The 20,318-nt window shown below is 42.7% G+C and overlaps 1 protein-coding gene across 6 annotated transcripts in view; it reads right to left on the bottom strand.

Annotated features, from left to right (window-relative positions):
* LOC119504678 (caspase recruitment domain-containing protein 19-like) overlaps window positions 1–20,318 on the bottom strand; it is a 69,194-nt gene that overhangs the window by 39,749 nt on the left and 9,127 nt on the right. For 3 of the 6 annotated variants that reach the window (XM_037797077.1, XM_037797076.1, XM_037797080.1), the window contains exon 2: window positions 1,694–1,882. The exons of the other annotated variants lie outside the window; for them this stretch is intronic. In XM_037797077.1, the coding sequence (XP_037653005.1) occupies window positions 1,694–1,882 (189 nt within the window). The remainder of the gene's footprint in view (window positions 1–1,693; window positions 1,883–20,318) is intronic. 6 annotated transcript variants of the gene reach the window in all.

Below are 20,318 nucleotides of genomic sequence, written 5' to 3' on the forward strand. Positions count from 1 at the left end.
AAACATAAGAGGATGCAAAGTGGACAACTTCAAAGAACCTTCACTGAGATATAAAAAGGTCCTCAAGATGGCAGAGTGAGCTGCTCCAAGCTACATCCCACACAGAAGCTTTAAAGCAACAAGCAAGAGCAAGACAAGGTATCTTTCTCAAAGCTCTAGAAAACACTTAAAGGGCTGTGGTCACAGGGCAAGCACCGCATCAAGAAAAAGGCTACTTAAAAATGGTAGGCTCTCGTTGCACCCTGGCTGTCCCTTTGCCCATCCCCTTACTGGCTCAGTAGAGAGCTGGCCTGTACTCTCTGTGTGGGTTCCTGGTCCCAGTTCCCACAGGAACAGAGTAACCCTCAAGCACACACTGGGAGCATGCAGGTCTGGCCCGATCTGTCCGGTGGTGGCCTGGGGGAATGAACCAGGACACTCATCTCAGGCTCATCCTCTGACAACTTTCCCTGCATGCAGAGAAGGCCCACAGAACTCTCCTACAGAACGCTATAGGAGACCAGTTAAACCACCTGCTGGAACAAAGGTTTGCTGGCTGTGAGACAAACAGGTCAGTGCCCAGGACTGCAAGGAAACGCTGTTTCCGAAGGCAGAGGGAACATTCAGAAAAGACTGAGGAGGACCATACCCTTTGGCCTTGGGCTAGTCTCTAAACTTGTTGTTAGGAAGCTATGCTCTGAAGAAAAGTGCTTACATGGGCCAATCTGCAAAGAACCTTCTTTGAAATGTTCCCACCTCTTCACCCCCAAACAAGTGCCTGGAAAACACATGCCACACCATCTGGGAGGGTGAAGTTGGGGTCACTCCCAACAGAGCAACAGGATGGAAGGGGGCTGGGTCCCCCACACTGCAGAACACCACACAAGCCCAGGGTTGCCCATCCTGAAGCTTATGGGTAAGAGAAATAGCCCCTGCTATTTTGGATCTTCTGTCTCTTGGAACCTAATTCTAATGGAAACCTCTGTTCTCAGAGATTCATCCAGCACACAAGCTCTTTAAAGGCTCTGAGAAGTCCTGTAGCATATAAATGTAGCTTTTTCCAAACTGTTTTGACTCTGGCATCTTTATTTGCACAACAGACATTAATCGGAAAGTGCTATGCTGGACACTCAACAGTTACTACCTTATCACTCTTTACAACAAATAAAACCAGAAAACTGTCTTCTCCCCTAGGATCTTGTGTATCCCCAGAACCTAGAAATCTTGGCACAAAGAAGAGCTGAATAAGTATTTGCACACACATGAAAGAAAGAAGGAAGGAAGGGAAGGAGGGAGGGAGGGAGGAAGGAAAGAAAGAAGGAAGGAAGGAGGGAAGGAAGGAAGGAAGGAAGGAAGGAAAGAAAGAAACAAAGAAAGAAACAAAGAAAGAAAGCAAGCAAGCAAGCAAGCAAGCAAGCTAGTTTCCCCACTCAGCAGATGACAAAGTGCAAGTTCAGACAGAACAAGGAACCTCTCGGAGGGGACAGGGCGAGTCAGGGGCAGAGTTTGGATTCAGAGGTGATGGCTGGGACTCACCGGTGGGTCCCGCCACACTGCACATGTGGGGCTCTGGCGGGCAGGTGGATGTTGCCACACCTGTGAGCTGCCAGCCTGGGGACAATGGCACTGAAGTGACACTACCCACCGCAAACTCCGGGACCATCCACCCCAGGGCACTGCTGGGCGTGGAGCAGCTCAGGGGAGCAGGTCTTACCCTTGCACGTGGGGGTCCCTGAAGACCACTGGGCGATGCTCCCTTTCCAGGCACAGGTGACAAGGCCGGGCCCCACCATGTGGTGGCCCGAGGGGCAGTGGAACAGGAGCAGGGACCCCAGAGATGTGCCATCACCACGGAGGATTTGGAAGGTCCCCTGCCGGGGTGGCTGCACTTGACTGCAGGTGCCTGGGGGAAAGAGGGAGCCAGGAGTGAGGGCCTGGCCCGGCCACCACTCAAGGCGGGGCAGTGATGAAAGCATCATGGCCGTGGGTGTGCTGCCATGGGGGTGAGGGGGCAAGGTGCTGTTAAGTGGGAAAGATTGGGGGGGGGCACCTTGGGCCAGCGGGGGAGGGGCGGGCCACACAAGGAGCCCCCTGGGAAACCAGAGCCGAACCCCAACATTAAAACGAACCCTGCTGGGGTGGAGGAAAAGATCCGGAACAGATAGTGGTGATGGTAGCAGGACACCATGAATGCAATGAATGCCACTGAACATATACTTGGAAATGGTTAAAGCCAGAGATATGGCATATATATGCTAACACAATAAACGTTTTTAGAAAATGAACTCTAGACGTTTTAAACATGAAGGTGTTAAAAAAAATAAGAAGAAAAGAAAACAAATATTTAGAAATTTGGAAGGAGGGTGGCAGAAATCCTTCTTCCTTTCCCAAGGCAGAAATTGTGGAGGAAAACAAAAGAGGGAGAGAGAAACAGATGTGAGTTCATGAAAAGTAAAAAGCAAAAGCTTTTGTTATTTCCTAAGTAAAAAAAAAAAAAAAAAAGAAATTCAGTTTAAAAATTAGGAAAAAATATTTGAAAAACATAGGACAGAAGTTCAATAGCCATAATTTACACAGAGTTCTCACACAGCAATAAAAGATAAACATCCAAACAGAAAAATGGACTAATACACGAAGAGACAATTCATAAATGAAATGTAAATGTCCAGCCAACGCAAAACGATGCTCATTCTCATAGGAACTGTAAAAACATGGATTCAAATGAGAGCCAATCTTTCCCCCATCAACTTGGCAAAGATTTTTTTTTTAAGGATAAAATGTCACGTCAGCAAGCGGGGTCATGTTCCAGTTTGCTAACACTGCTGTTACGCAAAATACCAGAAATGGATTGGCTTCTATAAAGGAGGGGTTATTTGGTTACAAATTTACAGTTCCGAGGCCATAAAGTGTCCAAACCAAGGCATGAACAAGAGGATATCTTCACTGAAGAAAGGCTGATGGCATCCAGAACACCTCTGTGAGCTGGGAAGGCACGTGGCTGGCATCTGCTGGTCCTTTGCTTCTGGGTTCTGGTTTCAAAATGGCTTTCTCCAAAACATCTCTGGGCATCTGTCTCTCTTAGCTTCTCTCTCTCTCTCAGCTCCTGTGCATCCTTGCTTGGTTCTCTTGGGGTGTTTCTCTCTATGCTTCTGGGGTCCTCTCTTAGCTTCTCCAGGGCAAACTCGGAGCTTCATCTCTTAGCTTAGCCTCTCCAGACATCCTTCTGTCTGCATCTCCAACCATCTCTAAGTGTCAGCAAGCATCTGGGTCTGCTCCTAGCATCTCTTAAAGGACTCCAGTGATCTAATTAAGACCCACCCTGAAAGAGTGGGGCCACATCTCCATGGAAATAACTAATCAAAACGTTTCACCTACAGTTGGTGAGTCACATCTCCATGGAAACAACCTAATCCAAATATCCCTCAAAATTGTATTAAAACATGGCTTTTGGGTGGGTGGGTGGGAACATAATATATCCAAACTGGCAAAGGTCATCTTGAATTTTGCTGGTGAGTGGGTAGCTTTCAGGATAGAGTTTGGAGAAACACGTGAAGAGCCTTGACTCATGTGTCAGAGAATTTAGTCAAGGGAAATAAATAGGAATCTGCTGCAAAGACCGATATGCAATGGTGCACCTCTGAGAGTGGCTGATTGTAGTGGGAAGTGGGAAACCACCTGTATCTCCAGCAGTAATGGATTTGCACAGTGAATAAAAGTACAGCCAGACAACAAAATGCTGTAAAGTGGTTACAGTGATGAGTCCTTAACCAAGGACGGAGACATCCTGATGTATTGTAAAGCACAAGCCTTTTTATTTTATAGTAACAATAGCACATAGACAAGGCTCGTTGTGTAATGGACGCTGTTCTACACGAGCTATTTATGTTAAGTCATTAATCAGCACAGCATCTTCCCAAGGGTGAAATAGCATCTCCCCATTTGACATTGGGCAAATCAAGGCATGGACGGCGACATCACTTCCTGAGATCACCAGTGTCCCCATCTTCTTACACACACACATTTCCCATCCCCTTTTGTGTCTGGTTCTTCTGCATAGCTCAATGCACTGGAGAGTCCTTTATACAGATGCGTGTAGCAGCAGTTGGTCCTTTTTCATAACAGAGCAGCATTGCATTGTCTGGAAGGACCCCTGCTTTGTTTATCTGTTCCCTGTTCATTTGAGTTGCTTCCGGTTTTGAGAACTATCAGTGAAGCTGCTATGGACGTGCTTGAACATGCCTCCTGATGTGTTCTGGATGTAAGAGGCTGTCCCTTCTGCTATTTTCTAATTTTTGAGCATGGAGGGTTTAGAGAACAACTATGCATAAAACAATGCCTTGCATTGATGTGGAACATTTGCTACAATTATGATAGCACATTTTTATAACTGCACCATTATCTAAAGTCCATGGTTTAATTTAGGGTTCATTGTTTGTGTAGCACAGCCCCAAATATTTCCTTCTTTATCTTTTATTCTGTTACCATATGTACAAACTAACATTTCTCCTTTTAATCATATTCAGATATATATTTCAGCGCTACTAATTACATTCACAATGTGCTGCCAACTCCACCATCCACTCCCAAACGTTTCCATCGTTCCAGATAGGAACCTCGTACATTTCAAGTCTTAACTTTCCATTGGCTCCCTCATTTTGACTAGTGGCAGCTCCATCTCTCAGTTGTTTAGGCCCCCAACTTTGGAACCATCCCTGGCTCTCTTTCTCAATGCATGACCAGTCCACCAGCAAACTCTGTAGACTCTGCTTTCAAAATAAATGCCCAAGACATTCATCCATTAGCAAAAGCAAACAAAACCAGAAACACTCTGACCTTTACCGTACACATTATACAAAAATAAACTCAAAATGGATGAAGGACCCAAAATGTAAAACCTAAAGCTATAAAATTTCCTGAATCAAACACAGGAGGACATTTCTGTGACCTTGGGCTAGGAAGATTTCTTAGAATCTTAGACACCAAAAGCACGATCCATAAAAGAAAAAAAAAATTGAAAGCTGGACATCATCAAAATTGAAAGCTTCTGCTCTGTGAAAATACCATTAAGAAAATTAAAAGATGAGTCACAGACTATGAGAAACTATTTGCAAAACAGTTGCTGATAAGTGACTTAGATCCTGTAACTCAGTAATAAGAAAATAAACAGCCCAATAAATAACAGTGGGCAATAATATGCAGTAAATGGGCAAAAGATGTGAACAGAAACATCACCAAGGAAGATTACATGGATCGTAAATCAACACAAAAGAAGACAATATCAGTCATTAGAGAAATGCAAAGTAAAACCATGATGAGCTACCACCTCCCACCTGCGAGGACAGCTATGCTAAAAGAGACAAAAAATAGCAAGTTTTGCTATTTTGGATATATTATGTCCCCCAGAAAAAGACATGTTCTTTGATGCAATCTTTGTGGGACAGGTGTATTTAGTCTTGATTAGATTGGAACCATTGCAATGGGTTGTGTCCATGGAGATATGACCCACCCAACTGTAGGTGATAGGTCTGACTGGATTATTTCCATGGAGGTGTGGCCCCATCCATTCAAAGTGGGCCTTGATTAAATCATTGGAGCCTTATAAAATCTCAGACAGAAGGAGCTCAGTGCTGCAGCCAAGAGAGACATTTTGAAGACTTTTGCTACTCCAGAGTCTGCCTGGAAGAAACTAAGAGAATGACCCCAGACACCTAGAGAGAAACATCCTGGGAGAATGCCATTTTGAAACAAAACCTGGGAGCAAAGGAAGCAGACACCAGCCACATGCCTTCCCAGCTAACAGAGGTTTTCCGAATGTCCATGCCCTTTCTCAAGTGAAGGTACCCTATTGTTGATGCCTTACCTTGGACACTTTATGGCCTTAAGGCTATAATTTTGTAACCAAATAAACCCCATTTATAAAAGCCAATCCGTTTCTGGTGTTTTGCATTCCGGCAGCCTTAGCAAAACACGGAACACAAGTGTTGTTACTATATGGAGCAAATGGAACTCTCATGCACTGCTGGTGGGAGTGCAAAATGGGGCAGCAGCTGTGGAAAACATATACTTACTAAAATGATCCAGCAATCCCTCTCCTAGATATTTATTCAAGAGAAATGTTAACTAAGTTTACTCAAAAATCTGTACATGTACTCATAATTGCCAAAAGCTGAAAAAAAAACACAAATATCCATCGGCACATCTTTACAATGGAATACTATTCAGCAATATAAAAAAGTACTGAGTCATCAATACACAGAATAATGAGATGAATCTCAAATGCATTACCCTGAGTGAAAGACGCCACACCCAAAGAGCTACATACTGTATGATTCAATTCATATGACAATCTTATTTAGAGCAGTGCACATTTGGATAGAATATTCTGTTCAAGAAGCATCCTACATTCCTCATCTCATGCAACATTCACAAGAAACCCAACAAGAGAGCAGGGAAGAAATTATTATCCCCATTTTACAGATGAGGAAACCAAGGCTTAGGGGTGTGGACCGACCTCCCCAAAAGCCCACAGAGAGAGGGGAGCTGGGACTGGACCTAGGAAGACAAGGAGGCTGTGGGGTATCTATAACCAACACACAACAGAGGATTATGGATCCTTCTACATATATGGCACAGATACATCAACAAGACGACGACATCAGAAGACAATGACAAAAATCACAAGAATATGGGCAAACTATGGAAGAAAAACAAAAACCAGCAGCTCAAAAATCAAGGGGCAATTCAGCAGGTGAACTCACTGCCCTCCCCCCTATGTGGGACCTGACTCCCAGGGGTGTAAATACCCCTGGCTACACAGGATATGACTCCCGGGGATGAATCTGGACCCGGCATTATGGGATTGAGAACATCTTCTTGACCAAAAGAGGGATGTGAAATGAAACAAAATAAAGTTTCAGTGGTTGAGAGATTACAAATGGAGTCAAGAGGTCACTCTGGTGGACATTCTTATGCACTATATAGATAACACTTTTTAGGTTTTAATGCATTGGATTAGCTAGAAGTAAATACCTGAAACTATCAAACTGCAACCCAGTAGCCTTGACTCTTGAAGACAATTGTATAACAATGCAGCTTACAAGGGGTGACAGTGTGATTGTGAAAGCCTTGTGGATCACACTTCCTTTATCCAGTGTATGGATGGATGAGCAGGAAAAGGGGACAAAAACTAAATGAAAAAATAGGGTGGGATGGGGGGGATGATTTGGGTGTTCCTTTTTATTTTTATTTTTTATTCTTGTTCTGATTCTTTCTGGTATAAGGAAAATGTTCAAAAATAGATTGGAGTGATGAATGCACAACTATGTGATGATACTGTGAACAACTGATTGTACACTTTGGGTGACTGTATGGTATGTGAATATATTTCAATAAAATTGAATTAAATAAAATATCAAGGGGCAGGGCATTCAGGCAAGAAAAGGAAATAAAAGGCATCCAGATTGGAAAGGAAGATGTAAAACAATCTCTATTTGCAGATGACATGATCTTGTATGCACAAAATCCTAAAGAATCCAATAAAAGACTATTGGAACACATAAACGAGTTCAGCAAGGTAGCCAGATACAAGATCAATATGAAAAAATCAATTCTAGTCCTCTTCAGCAGCAACAAGCACACCAAAAATAAAACTAAGTAAACAACTCCATTTACAATAGCATCAAAAAAATAAAATACTTACGAATAAATGTAACAAAAGATGTGTAAATCTTATACTCTGGAAACTATAAAATGTGGTTGAAAGAATTTAGAGAAGACCTAATTAAGTGGAAAAGCATTCCATGTTCATGGATCAGAAGACTTAAATACTGTTAAGATAGTAATATTACTTAAAGGAATGTACAGGTTCAATGCCATCCCTATCAAACTCTGTTTTAGTTTCCTGGGCTGCTCAAGCAGATACCATAGAAAGGGATGGTTTAAACAACAGGAATGTATTAGCTCATGGTTTTGAGCCTGAGAAAGTCCAAGTCAAGGTATCATCAAGGCAATGCTTTCTTCCCAAAGAACTGGAGTTCTGGGGCTGGCTGCTGGTGATCCTTGATTCTTGGCTCCTCTGTCACTTGGCAATGCACATGGTGGCCTCTCCTGGACTCTCCATTCTCTCCCAAATTCCACTGAATTTCAGCTTCCAGTGGTTTGTTCTCTGAATTTCATTCTGCTTATAAAGGGACTCCAGTAATAGGATTAAGACTCATCCTGACTAAGGTGAGTCACATCTTAACTAAAGTAACCTCATCAAAAGGTCCTACTTACAGTGTGTGCACACCCACAGGAATGGATTAAGTTTAAAAACATGTTTTTCTGGGTTACATACAGCTCCAAACCACCACAAACTCGCATCTGATTTCTTTGCAGAAATTGACAGGCTTATGCTAAAATTCACAAAGAAATGCCAGAATGGCCAAAACAATCTTGAAAGTGAAGAGCAAGGTAGGAGGATTCACATTTCCCAATTTCAAAAGTTATTACAAAAAGAAAGGTTTCAAATCAGAGACCTAACCACAAAACCTGAAAGAAAGAAAAAAGAAGAGCAAACTAAACCCAAAGGAGCACAAGAAAGGAAATAACAAAGATTAGAGCAGAGATATATGAAATAGAGAAGGAAAAAAACAAAACAAAACAAAACAGAGAACCAACAAAACTAAAAGTTGGTTCTTTGAAAAAATCAATAAAATTGACAAATCCTTACCTAGATGGACCAAGAAAAAAGACAGAGGACACAAATAAACTAAAGTCAGAAATGAAAAGGGGGACATTATTACCAACCCAACAGAAATAAAAGGGACTATAAGAGGTTATTATGAATAACTGTGTATGCCAACAAATAAGATAACCTAGACAAAATGGACAAATACCTAGAAACACACAAACCACTTACACTAACTCAGGAAGAAATAGAAGATTTCAACAAAGCAATAACCAGAAAATAGATCAAATCAGTAATCAAAAATCCCCCAACTAAGAAAAGCCCAGGACCAGATGCCTTCACAGAAGCCAAACATTCCCAGAAGAATTAACACCAACCCTGCTCAATTTCTTCCAAAAAACTGAACAGGAAGGAACATTCCTGAATTCATTCTACAAGGCCAACATCACCCTCACACCAAAGCCAGATATAGATACCACAAGAAAACTATAGGCCAATATCTCTTATGAATATAGAATGCAAAAATCCTCAAAAAATATTAGCAAACCAAATCCAATGGCACATTAAAAGAACTATATAGCATGAGTAAGTGGGACTTATCCCAGGTAAGCAAAGGTAGTTGAACAAAGGAAAATTGATCAATGTAATACAGAATGAAGGGAAAAAACAAAACAAAACAAAACATGATTATCTCAATTGATGCTGAAAAGGCATTTGACAAAATCCAGCACTCCTTCATGATAAAAATCACTTAGAAAACTGGGAATAAAAGGAAACTTTCTCAATATGACAAACTTTCAATATATGGAAAACCCACAGCTAATATCATACTCAATGGTGAAAGACTGAAAGTTTTTCCTCTAAGATCAGGAACAAGACAAGGATGCCCACTGTCATCACTATTATCAACATTGTACTGGAAATTCTTGCCAGAGCAATTATGCAAGAAAAAAGAAATAAAAGGGCATCTAAATTGGAAAGGAAGAAGTAAAACTTTCCCTATGCAGATGACATGATCCCATATGCAGAAAATCCAAAAAAAATCTACAACATATCCAGAGCTAATAAATTATTTGGCAACACGCAAAATCAGTACTGTTACTGATTCACAAGCAATGAACCACCAGAAGAAGAAATCAAGAAAAAAGAAACTTCATTTACAATACCAACTAAAAGAAACAAATATCTAGAAATAAATCTAACCAAGTAAAGGACTTGTACATAGAAAACCAAAAACATTGCTAAAAGAAATTAAGAAGACCTAAATAATGGAAGGACATTCCTGTTCATGGACTGGAAGACTAAATATTGTTATGATGTCAATCCTACCCAAAGCAATTTACAGATACAACACAATCCCAGTTAAAATTCCATCAACCAATCATCAAATGAATATGGAAGAGTAAGGGGCCCTGTATTAGTTAGGGTTCCCTAGGGAAACAGAATCAATAAGAGATATCTATAAATAAAAGATTTATAAAAGGGTCGCACATAACTGTGGATATGCACGAGTCCAGATTCCATAGGGCAGGCAGCAAACTGGCAACTCCAATGAAGAACTCCTCAGGCAACAAACTGGCAACTCTGAAAAACGTGTTCAATAAACTCCTCAGGCAACCAACTGGCAACTTCAATAAACTCAAGAAATGCTTGCTGGTCAGCCAAAGAAGAAGTGAAGGTCCTCTATCTGTCTCACTTAAAAGTCTTCAACTGATTGGATTAAATCCAGCTGATTGAATTCTCTCACTGTGGAAGACACGCCCTTCATCAATGCAACCAGTCACAGCTGCAGCCAATTGATTGATGATTTAATAAACCAGCCTTCTGGTTTATTAAGCAGCCACAAATGTCCTTGCAATAATGGTTAGGCCAGTGCTTGCTTGACCAGACACCTGGGTACAATTACCTGACCAAGTTGACACATGAACCTAACCATCCCAGCCCCAAATAGCCAAAAGCCATCTGCAAAAAAGAACAAAGTTGGAGGACTCACACTTCCTGATCTTAAAACTTAGTACCAAGCCATAAAATCAAAACAGCACAGTCCTGGCACAAGGACAGACATATGGACAAATGGGAATCGAGCTGAGAGCTCAGAAATCAACCCTCACGTTGATGGGCCAACAGACTTCTGACAAGGGGGAAAGACCACTCAATTGGGAAAGATAACTTCATCATCAAATGGTGCTGGGAAAACTGAATCTACATTTGCAAAAGAATGAAGGCGCCCCTCACACTGTATACAAAAAATCAATTCAGAATGGATCAAAGATCTAAATATAAGAGCCAGAACTATCAAACTCCTAGAAGAAAACGTAGGGAAGCATCTTCAGGACCTTGAGTTAGGCAATGGTTTGACTTTTTACCGAAGCACAAGCAACAAAAGAAAAATAGATTGGACCTCACCAAAATTAAAAATGTTTGTGCCTTAAAGGACTTCAAAATGACAGGGAAATGACTATCTACACAAGGTGTGTGGCAACCCCAAGTTAAGCAAGTCTTTCGGCACCATTTATACAACAACATGTGCTCACTCTGTGTCACAATTTGGTAACTGTTCTGGTTTGCTAATGCTGCGTTTTCACAAAACACCAGAAACGGATCAGCTTTTATAAAGGGGGTTTATTTGGTTACACAGTTACAGTTTTCAGGCCATAAAGTGTCCAAGGTAACACATCAACATTTGGGTACTTTCACTGGAGGATGGCCAATGGCATCCAGAAAACCTCTGTTCGCTGGGAAGGCACGTGGCTGGCGTCTGCTCCAGTGTTCTGGTTTCAAAATGGCTTTCTCCCAGGATGTTTCTCTCTAGGCTGCAGTTCCTCAAAAATGTCACTCTTAGTTGCTCTTTGGGTGTCTGTCCTCTCTTAGCTTCTCTGGAGCAAGAGTCTGCTTTCAAAGGCCATCTCCAAAATGTCTCTCATCTGCAGCTCCTCTCTCAGCTCCCGTGCATTCTTCAAAGTCTCCTTCTTGGCTGTAGCAAGCTCGCTCCTTCTGTCTGAGCTTTTATAGGGCTCCAGTAAACTAATGAAGGCCCACGCTAAATGGGTGGGGCCACACCTCCATGGAAATTATCCAATCAGAGTCATCACCTACAGTTGGGTGGGTCACATCTCCATGGAAACACTCAAAGAATCACAATCTAATCAACCCTGTTATGTCTGCCCACACAAGATTACATCAAAGATAATGGCATTTTGGGGGACAAAATATATTCAAACTGGCACAGTAACTCTTGTAATATCTCTAACTTTTTCATTTTTATTATATCTGTGATGGTATTCTGGGATCAGTGATCCTTGGTGTTACTACTGAAATCGTGCCCATACAAGATGGCAAAAGTAATCGATAAATGTGTGTGTTCTGCCTGCTCTACTGAATGGCCATCCATGATCTCTCTCCCTTCCAGCCTCCTTATTCCCTGAGAAACAGCAATATTGAAATTAGGCCAATTAATAGCCTACAATGGCCTCTATGTGTTCAAGTGAAAGGAAGAGTTGCACATTTCTCACTTTAAATCAAAAGCCAGAAAGGGTTAAGCTTAGTGAGGAGAAGGCATGTCAAAAGCAGAGAGAGGCTAAAAGTCAGGCCTCTTGTGCCAGACAGTTAGCCAAATTCTGAATGCAAATGAAAAGTTTTTGAACGAAATTAAAAGAGCTAATCCAGTGAACACACGAATGACAAAAAAGCAAAATAGCCTCTTGCTGGAAAGGAAGAAGTTTCAGGAGTCTGGATAGAAGAACAAAACCAGCCACAGCATTCCCTTAAACCAAAGTGTAATCCAGAGGAAGGTCCTAACTCTCTTCAATTCTATGAAGGCTGAGAGAGGTGAGGAAGCTGTAGAAAAAAGTTTGAAGTTAGGAGAGGCTGGTTCATGAGGTTTAAGGAAATAAGCCATCTTCATAACACAAAAGTGCAAGATGAAGTAGCAAGTGCTGATGGAGAAGCTGCAGAAAATTATCCAGAAGTTCTGGCTAAGATAACTGATGAAGGTGGCTACAGTAAATAGCAGATTTTCCATGTAGATGAACAGCCTTCTATTGGAAGAAGATGCTGTTCCAGTTTGCTAATGATGCCGGAATGCAAAACACCAGAAATGGATTAGCTTTTATAAAGGGGGTTTATTTGGTTACACAGTTACAGTCTTAAGGCCATAAAGTGTCCAAGGTAAGGCATCAACAATTGGTTACCTTCACTGGAGGATGGCCAATGGTGTCCGGAAAACCTCTGTTAGCTGGGAAGGCATGTGGCTGGCGTCTGCTCCAAGTTCTGGTTTCAAAATGGCTTTCTCCCAGGACGTTCCTCTCTAGGCTTCAGCTTCTGTCCAAAATGTCACTCTCAGTTGCTCTTGGGGCATTTGTCCTGTCTTAGCTTCTCCAGAGCAAGACTCTGCTTTCAACAGCTGCCTTCAAACTGTCTCTGTCAGCTGCAGCTCCTCTCTCAACTCCATGCGTTCTTCAAAGTGTCCCTCTTGGCTGTAGCAAGCTCACTCCTTCTGTCTGAGCTTATATAGTGCTCCAATGAACTAATCAAGGCCCATGCTGCATGGGCGGGGCCACACCTCCATGGAAATTATCCAATCAGAGTCATCACCCACAGTTGGGTGGGTCGCATCTCCACAGAAACACTTAATCAAAGAATTACAATCTAATCAACATTAATACATCTGCTCACACAAGATTGCATCAAAGATAATGGCATTTTGGGGGACATAATACATTCAAACTGGCACAGATGCCATCTAGGACTTTCATAGCTTGAGAGAAGTCAATGCCTGGCTTCAAAACTTCAAAGGATAAGCTGATTCTCTTGTTAGGGGCTAATGCAACTGAAAAATTTCAGTTAAAGCCACTGCTCATTTACCATTTTGGAAATCCTAGTGCCCTTAAGGATTATATTAAATCTACTCTGCCTGTGCTCTATAAATGGATCAACAAAGCCTGGATGTGCTCACCCATCTGTTTACAACATGTTTTGCTGGATATTTTAAGCCCACTGTTTAGACCTACTCCTCAGGAAAAAAAAAAAACAACACATTCCTTTCTGAATATGACTGCTCATTGACAATGCACCTGGACACCCAAGAGATGTACAAGATTAATGTGGTTTTTATGCCTGCTAACCCAACATCCATTCTGCCATCCATGGATCAAGAAGTCATTTCAACATTCAAGTCTTATTATTTAAGAAGTATGTTTCATAAGGCTATGGCTGCCATAGATGGCAATTCCTCTGACAGATATGGGAAAAGTAAACTGAATGCTTTCTGGAGAGGATTCACCATACTAGATGCCTTCTAGATGCCTTTGAGAACATTTCCGATTCATGGAAGTAGGTCAAAATATCAACATTCACAGGAGTTCAGAAGAAGTTGATTCCAACCCTCAACTTGAGGGGTTCAAGACTTCAGTGTAGGATGTAACTGCAGATGTGGTGGAAAAGGCAGGAGAACTAGAATTAGAAGTGGAGCCTGAATTTGTGACTGAATGGCTGCAACCTCATGATGAAAATTTGAACAGATGAGTAGTTGCTTCTTACAGATGAGCAAAGGAAGTGGTTTCTTGAGATGGAATCTACTCCTGGGGAAGATGCCATGAGCATTGTTGAAATGTTAAAGGATTTAGAATATTACATAAACTTAGTTGATAAAGCAGTGGCAAGGTTTGAGAGGATTGACTCCAACTTTGAAAGAAGTTCTGCTGTGGGTGAAATGCTACCAAACAGTATCATGTGCTACAAAGAAATCTTTCATGAAAGGAAGGGTCAATCAATGTGAAAAACTTCACTGTTGACTTATTCTCAGAAATTGCCACAGGGACCCCAGCCTTCAGCAGCCAACCTCCCAATGAGTTCACAGCCATCAATGCTGAGGCAAAACCTCCCACCAGCAAAAGGATTATGACTCACTGAAGGTTTAGAGAATGGCTAGCACTTTTTAGCAGTATAATATTTTTATAAATTAAGGTATGTATTTATCTTTTTAAACATAATGCGATTGCACCCCTAACCTAATGCTAATAACCTCTAACTCTATACTGTTATATTTACAGTATAGTGCAAATATAGCTTTTATATGTACTGAGAAACCAAAAAATCTGTGGCAAGTTCTATTGCTATATTCATTTTATTGCAGTGGTCTAGAACTGAGCTTGCAATATCTCTGAGGAATGACTGTATTAACAAAAACAAACAAAAAACAGAAAATTACAAGTGCCAGAGAGGATGTGAAGAAACAGGAACACATTCACTGCTAGTGGAAATGTAAAATGCTATAGCCGCTATGGAAGGCAGTTTGGCAGTTCCTCAAAAATCTAAGTATAGAATTACCATATAACCAGGCAATCCCGCTACTAGTTATATTCCCAAAAGAACTGAAAGCAAGGATTTGAACCGATATTTGCACACTGATGTTCATAGCAGCATAATTCACAATTGCCAAAAGCTGGAAGCAACCTAAGGGTCCATTAACTGATGAATGGATAAACAAAATGTTGTATATACACATAATGGGATTGGTTCAGCCATAAAAAGGAATGAAGTTCTGATACAGGCAATCACATGCATGAACCCTGAAGTTATTTCAAAGCTACAGAAATCAAGATGGTGTAGTACTGGCATAAAGACAGACAAATAGATCAAGGCAATCGAATTGAGAGTCCAGAAATAAACCTGTATATTTATGGTAAAATGATTTTTGACAAGGGTGCCAAGACAAATCAATGGAGAAAATATAGTCTTTTCAACGAATGGTGCTGGGACAACTGGATTTCCAAATGTAAAAGAATGAATTTGTACCCCTACCTCACACCATATACAAAAATTAACTCAAAATGGACCAGTGACCTAAATATAAACGCTAAGAAGAAAAAAGCTGGTATAAATCTTTGTGACCTTGGATTAGGCAATGCCTTTTTAAGTAGGACACCCAAAGCACAAGTAAACAAGAAAAAAATTGATACGTTGGATTTCATCAAAATCAAAAACTGCTTCAAAGGACACCATCAAGATAGTGAAAAGACAACCCACAAAGTGGGAGAAAATATTTGCAAACCATCTATCTGATAAGGTCTAATATCCAGAACATATAACGAACTCTGACAACTCAATAATAAAAAGACAAATAACCTAATTTTAAAAATGGGCAAAGGAGGTGAATAGACATTTCTCTAAATAAGATATACAAATGGCTGAGAAGCACATGAAAAGATGCTTGGCACCATTAGGGAAGTGCAAATCAAAACCATGACAGGATACCATCATTTCACACCCACCAGACTGGCTGTAATCAAAAAGGCAGACGAAAACAACTCTTGGTGAGGATGCAGAGAAAGTGGAAACCTCATACATTGCTGATGGGAATACAAAAGGGTGCAGCTACTTCGGAAAAGTCTGGTAGTTCCTTAAACAGTTAAACATAGTTACCACGTGATCCAGTAATTCCATTCCTGGGTATATACCTGAGAAATGAAACATACATGCACAAACACTTGTGCACAAATGTTCATAGCAGCTTTATTCATCATAGCCAAAAAGTAGGAACAATTCAAACACCAGTCAAGTGATGATTGGATGAATAAATTGTGGTGTACCCATACAGTGGAATACTATTCAGCAATGTAAAAAGGGATGAAGTACATAGAAGAACTCTGAAAGCATTAAGCTAAGTGGAAGAAGCCAGTCACAAAAAAAGGCCACATATGGTATGACTCCATTTATATGAAATATCCAGAGTAGATAAGTCCATAGAAACAGTAGATTGGGGTTGCCTAGGACTGGGGGGAGGAGGGAATTTGGGGTGATGGTAAAGGATAGGAGGTTTCTTTCTGAGGTAAAGCAAATGTTCCCAGGTTGACTGTGGTTGAATGCACAACTCTGAATCTACTAAACTACACTGAATTGTACATCTTAAACGGGTGGTATGCTGGTTTGGATATATTACATCCCCCAAAATACCACATTCTCTCATGCAATTTTGTGGGGGCAGATGTATTAGAGTCAATTAGGTTGGAACCTTTTGATTGCTTCCATGGAGATGTAACTAGTAAAACCTTTGATTAAGGTGTGACTTGTTGATGGGTTTGTTTCCAAGGAGATGTGGCCCCATTGCTTCTTGATTTAGGTCTTGATTTAATTATTGGAGCCCTATAAAAGCTCAGAAATAGAAGGATTCCAGAAGAGCTGCAGCTGAGAGAAACATTTTGAAGATGGCCGTTGGAAGCTGACACTGATGATATGTGAATTACAGCTCAATAAGCTGTTAAGCAAAATCAGGGGGAAATATTTTTCCATCCATCAAAGAAATGCAAATTTAAAACCCAAGTTATTGGGGTTTCGTCCATAGCTTGGTCAAGATTGGCTTTTTATAAAAGCCAATCCATTTCTGGTGTTTTTGCATTCTGGCAGCATTAGCAAACTAGAACAGATTTTGGTACCAGAAGTGGGGCACTGGTGCTGCTGAGTTTGCAAACACCAAACATGTTGGAAAGGGGAAGATTCCGGAAGAATTATGAGGAGCTTGAAGGGATCCCCAACTTCTGCGGGTTGTGTGCAGGGCAGGGAAGGTCTGAGGGGCTGTGTTCTCTTGGAGTGGGTAGGTGCATGGGCCATTGGGCAGAGTTGGGATCCCAGGGGAAGCCCAGGGAGGTGGGGAGCAGACCAGCTTCCTCCCAGGCACTGCTCAAAACGGGGGCCCTGAATTATGTCGCTTAACCCTAGGATGATCTTCAGTGGCCTCCAGCCCCCCAGCCCCTCCACCATTTGGGGTCTTAATTTACCTGCTCTGTGTTCATGGGCACCACAGGTGCGTGCATGAATGAATGAATGAGTTCATGACCTGCAACCTGCCTTAATAGACAAGGGGATTCTCCGGAACCATGGCAGGCCCAGCAGGGAAGCCATGGGGCAGCCACGGGGTGTCATCCGCAGGGCCTGGTACTTCCCAGTCCTCAACTTAGAGCTGCAACTTCTCCATTCTGTTGTGGCCCGTTGTGCCTTCTCTCTCCCCAGCTCCCCCAGCCCCCCACAGCCCTAGGAGAGAGGGGGCCCCCTGGCCTACCCCCTCTCTGCAGGGCTGCTGCAGACTCCAGACTTGGAAATCCTTCTGGGAGCACCCGCTGTGAGCTGAGGACCCCCCTGCCAAGTGGGCATCATAGCCCCACTTTCCAGGGAGGCCTGTGAGGCCCAGAACTTCCATATGGGTAAGTCTGAACACACCAGGTGGTCCCTAAGGGTGGAACTAGGACCGTTGTGGGAAGAAACAAGAAAGCTGATTTTAAAAGCAATGTAAAAATCCTTCTTGGAACGAGGAATCAAAGGAAAACCACAAATAATTTTCTTTTTCCTTTTGGTGTCTTTATAAACAGAATTTTAACCTTTTTGTTGCGTGTTCCCATTTGCTAATGCTGCTGGAATGCAAAATACCAGGAAATGGTTTGGCTTTTACAAAGGGGTTTATTTGGTTACACATTACAGTCTTAAGGCCATAAAGTGTCCAAGGTAAGGCATCAACAATCGGGCACCTTCACTGGAGGATGGCCAATGGCATCTGGAAAACCTCTGTTAGCTGGGAAGGCATGTGGCTGGCATCTGCTCCAGAGTTCTGTTTCAGAATGGCTTTCTCCCAGGACATTCCTCTCCAGGCATCTGCTTACTCCTAGGCTGCATTCTCCAAAATGTCTCTGTGAGCTGCAGCTGCATCTGGGCCTGTGTGGCTCTTTTTAAAGTACTCCAGTGATCCAATAAAGACCCACCCTGAATGGGTGGGGCAACACCTCCACGGAAATAATCCAATGAAAGGTCTTGCCCACAGTTGATTGAGTCACATCTCCATGGAAACACTGAACCAATAGTTCCAACCTAATCTGCCCCCACAAGACTGCATCAAAGAATATGGCTTTTGGCGGGGCATCATATATCCAAACTAGCACATTGCATTTAAATTCACTGAAGTCTTTCCTTTTTTTTTTTTTTTTACCCCTTCTCGTTTTTGATTAGAGAAGGTGTAGGTTTACAGAAAAATCATGTAGAAAATATACACCGAAAAAAAAAAAAAGAAAATATACACAGAATCACTGCTTTCTTTGATGGTCAACCTTCCATTTTGGGAGGTTGGCTTCTGGGACCACTGACAAGACTTGAGAGATCTTAAGATGGCTTCCTTGCTTTTTCGTAGAAGAGGATTTTCCAAACTCATCCTATAGAATTTCTGCCCCAGGCCTGGGGTCCCCTACTTCTCCAGGGACCCCTGGGTCCTTTTGTTGAAAGTAGTGTTCAGAGCTTGCACACTGACAGCTGCTGGGTGTTCCCAGCTGCTTAACTAGCTTTACGGTAGACAAAGCCACGAATTACTTTGTTGGTTATTTTTTCTGAGAAATTAATCATGAATTCATATTGCTATTTCTGATTCAGATTTATGATTAAAGGGTTTATAATAAAAAAATTTTTTTTCTGGGTCTTGACTATCTAGGAAGTAGAACAAACTGGCTGGAAGGAGGGAGGGAGCTTCCCATCCTGGAGGGCATGCAAGCAAGGGGCTGGCTGGTCAGTGGGGAAGGAATTTGCACCGGGAACACCAACGAGACAGCTGTAAGGACACTCTAGTGGGAATCCCCAATCACCCGACCAGGAGCTACAGCCTCTGGGGAGCTCCAGAAACTGGACCCCAGGGCTCAGGCTGGGCGGGGCTCACTCATACCTGCTGGAGAGCTCCATTTTCTTAAATATGCCTTGTCTCATAAACCCTTCCACTTGCAAGGATGGCCGTGGAGCTGGGTCCAGGGCTGGAAGTCGGGGACACCTCATCCTCTTCTTTGCTCTGGCTGTGTGACCTAGGACAAGCCTTTCTCACCCTGGGTTTCTCTTTTCCTTTCGGTGAGGCAAGGAACTTGGAATAAGTCAGGACTCACAAACGTGGCCCACACACTCCACCTTTTCCAGTTCCCATTCCGTGGCAGACATCACTAATCGAGCCCAGCACTGACACCTAGTGGGGCAGCCATGTTGGCCCAACAGGATGGGGATTCTCTTCAGAAAGCTCCACTCTCCCTCCTACCACTGCATCTCAGCCACCAAATCCTACTAGCTTTTCCTCCAGAACGTCCCAAATCCTCCCTCAGCTCTACCCATTGTTCTTGTCGCTGCTCCACTTTGGTCTCCTTGTTCTCCACCTGCTCCCCTGCCCCCACCCTCCCTCCACCCAGCTCCCAGAGGCCCAGATCCACCGTATGCACTACTCCCAGAGTTCTGGGGGCAGTCCAGACCCCAGGAGGGGCCAACCCCAAGCCTGGCAATTCTGCTTCCCCAATGCACCCTGAGTTCACCCAGGAACCAGATGCACCCGCATCGAGGCTGCTCTCTTCCCTGACAATCTTTGCAGAGACAGGAGCCTCTCCCATGGCCCCTGAGTTTCCAAGGACGCGTGCATCACACCTTGCAATTATGCACCAACTGGCTGGCTGCTTAGCGCCGGGCAGAGAGAACAGGGTGTTCGACTCGTGGTCCCCACAAAGACGAGGCCATGCCCGGTGGGAAGAGTGTCAGATGGGGTTGGGAGCAGCCAAGCAGTCGCCGGGGACAGGAGGGTGAGGAAGAGTGTGAGGGGAGACAAATCAGCCTGGAGCAGGTGGCTGCAAGCCTGGGAGGGGCATCGCCAAGGGGGTACACTTGTCCTCCA

The sequence above is a fragment of the Choloepus didactylus genome, chromosome 10, assembly GCF_015220235.1.
Source record: "Choloepus didactylus isolate mChoDid1 chromosome 10, mChoDid1.pri, whole genome shotgun sequence".
In the NCBI taxonomy this organism is placed as follows: domain Eukaryota; kingdom Metazoa; phylum Chordata; class Mammalia; order Pilosa; family Megalonychidae; genus Choloepus; species Choloepus didactylus.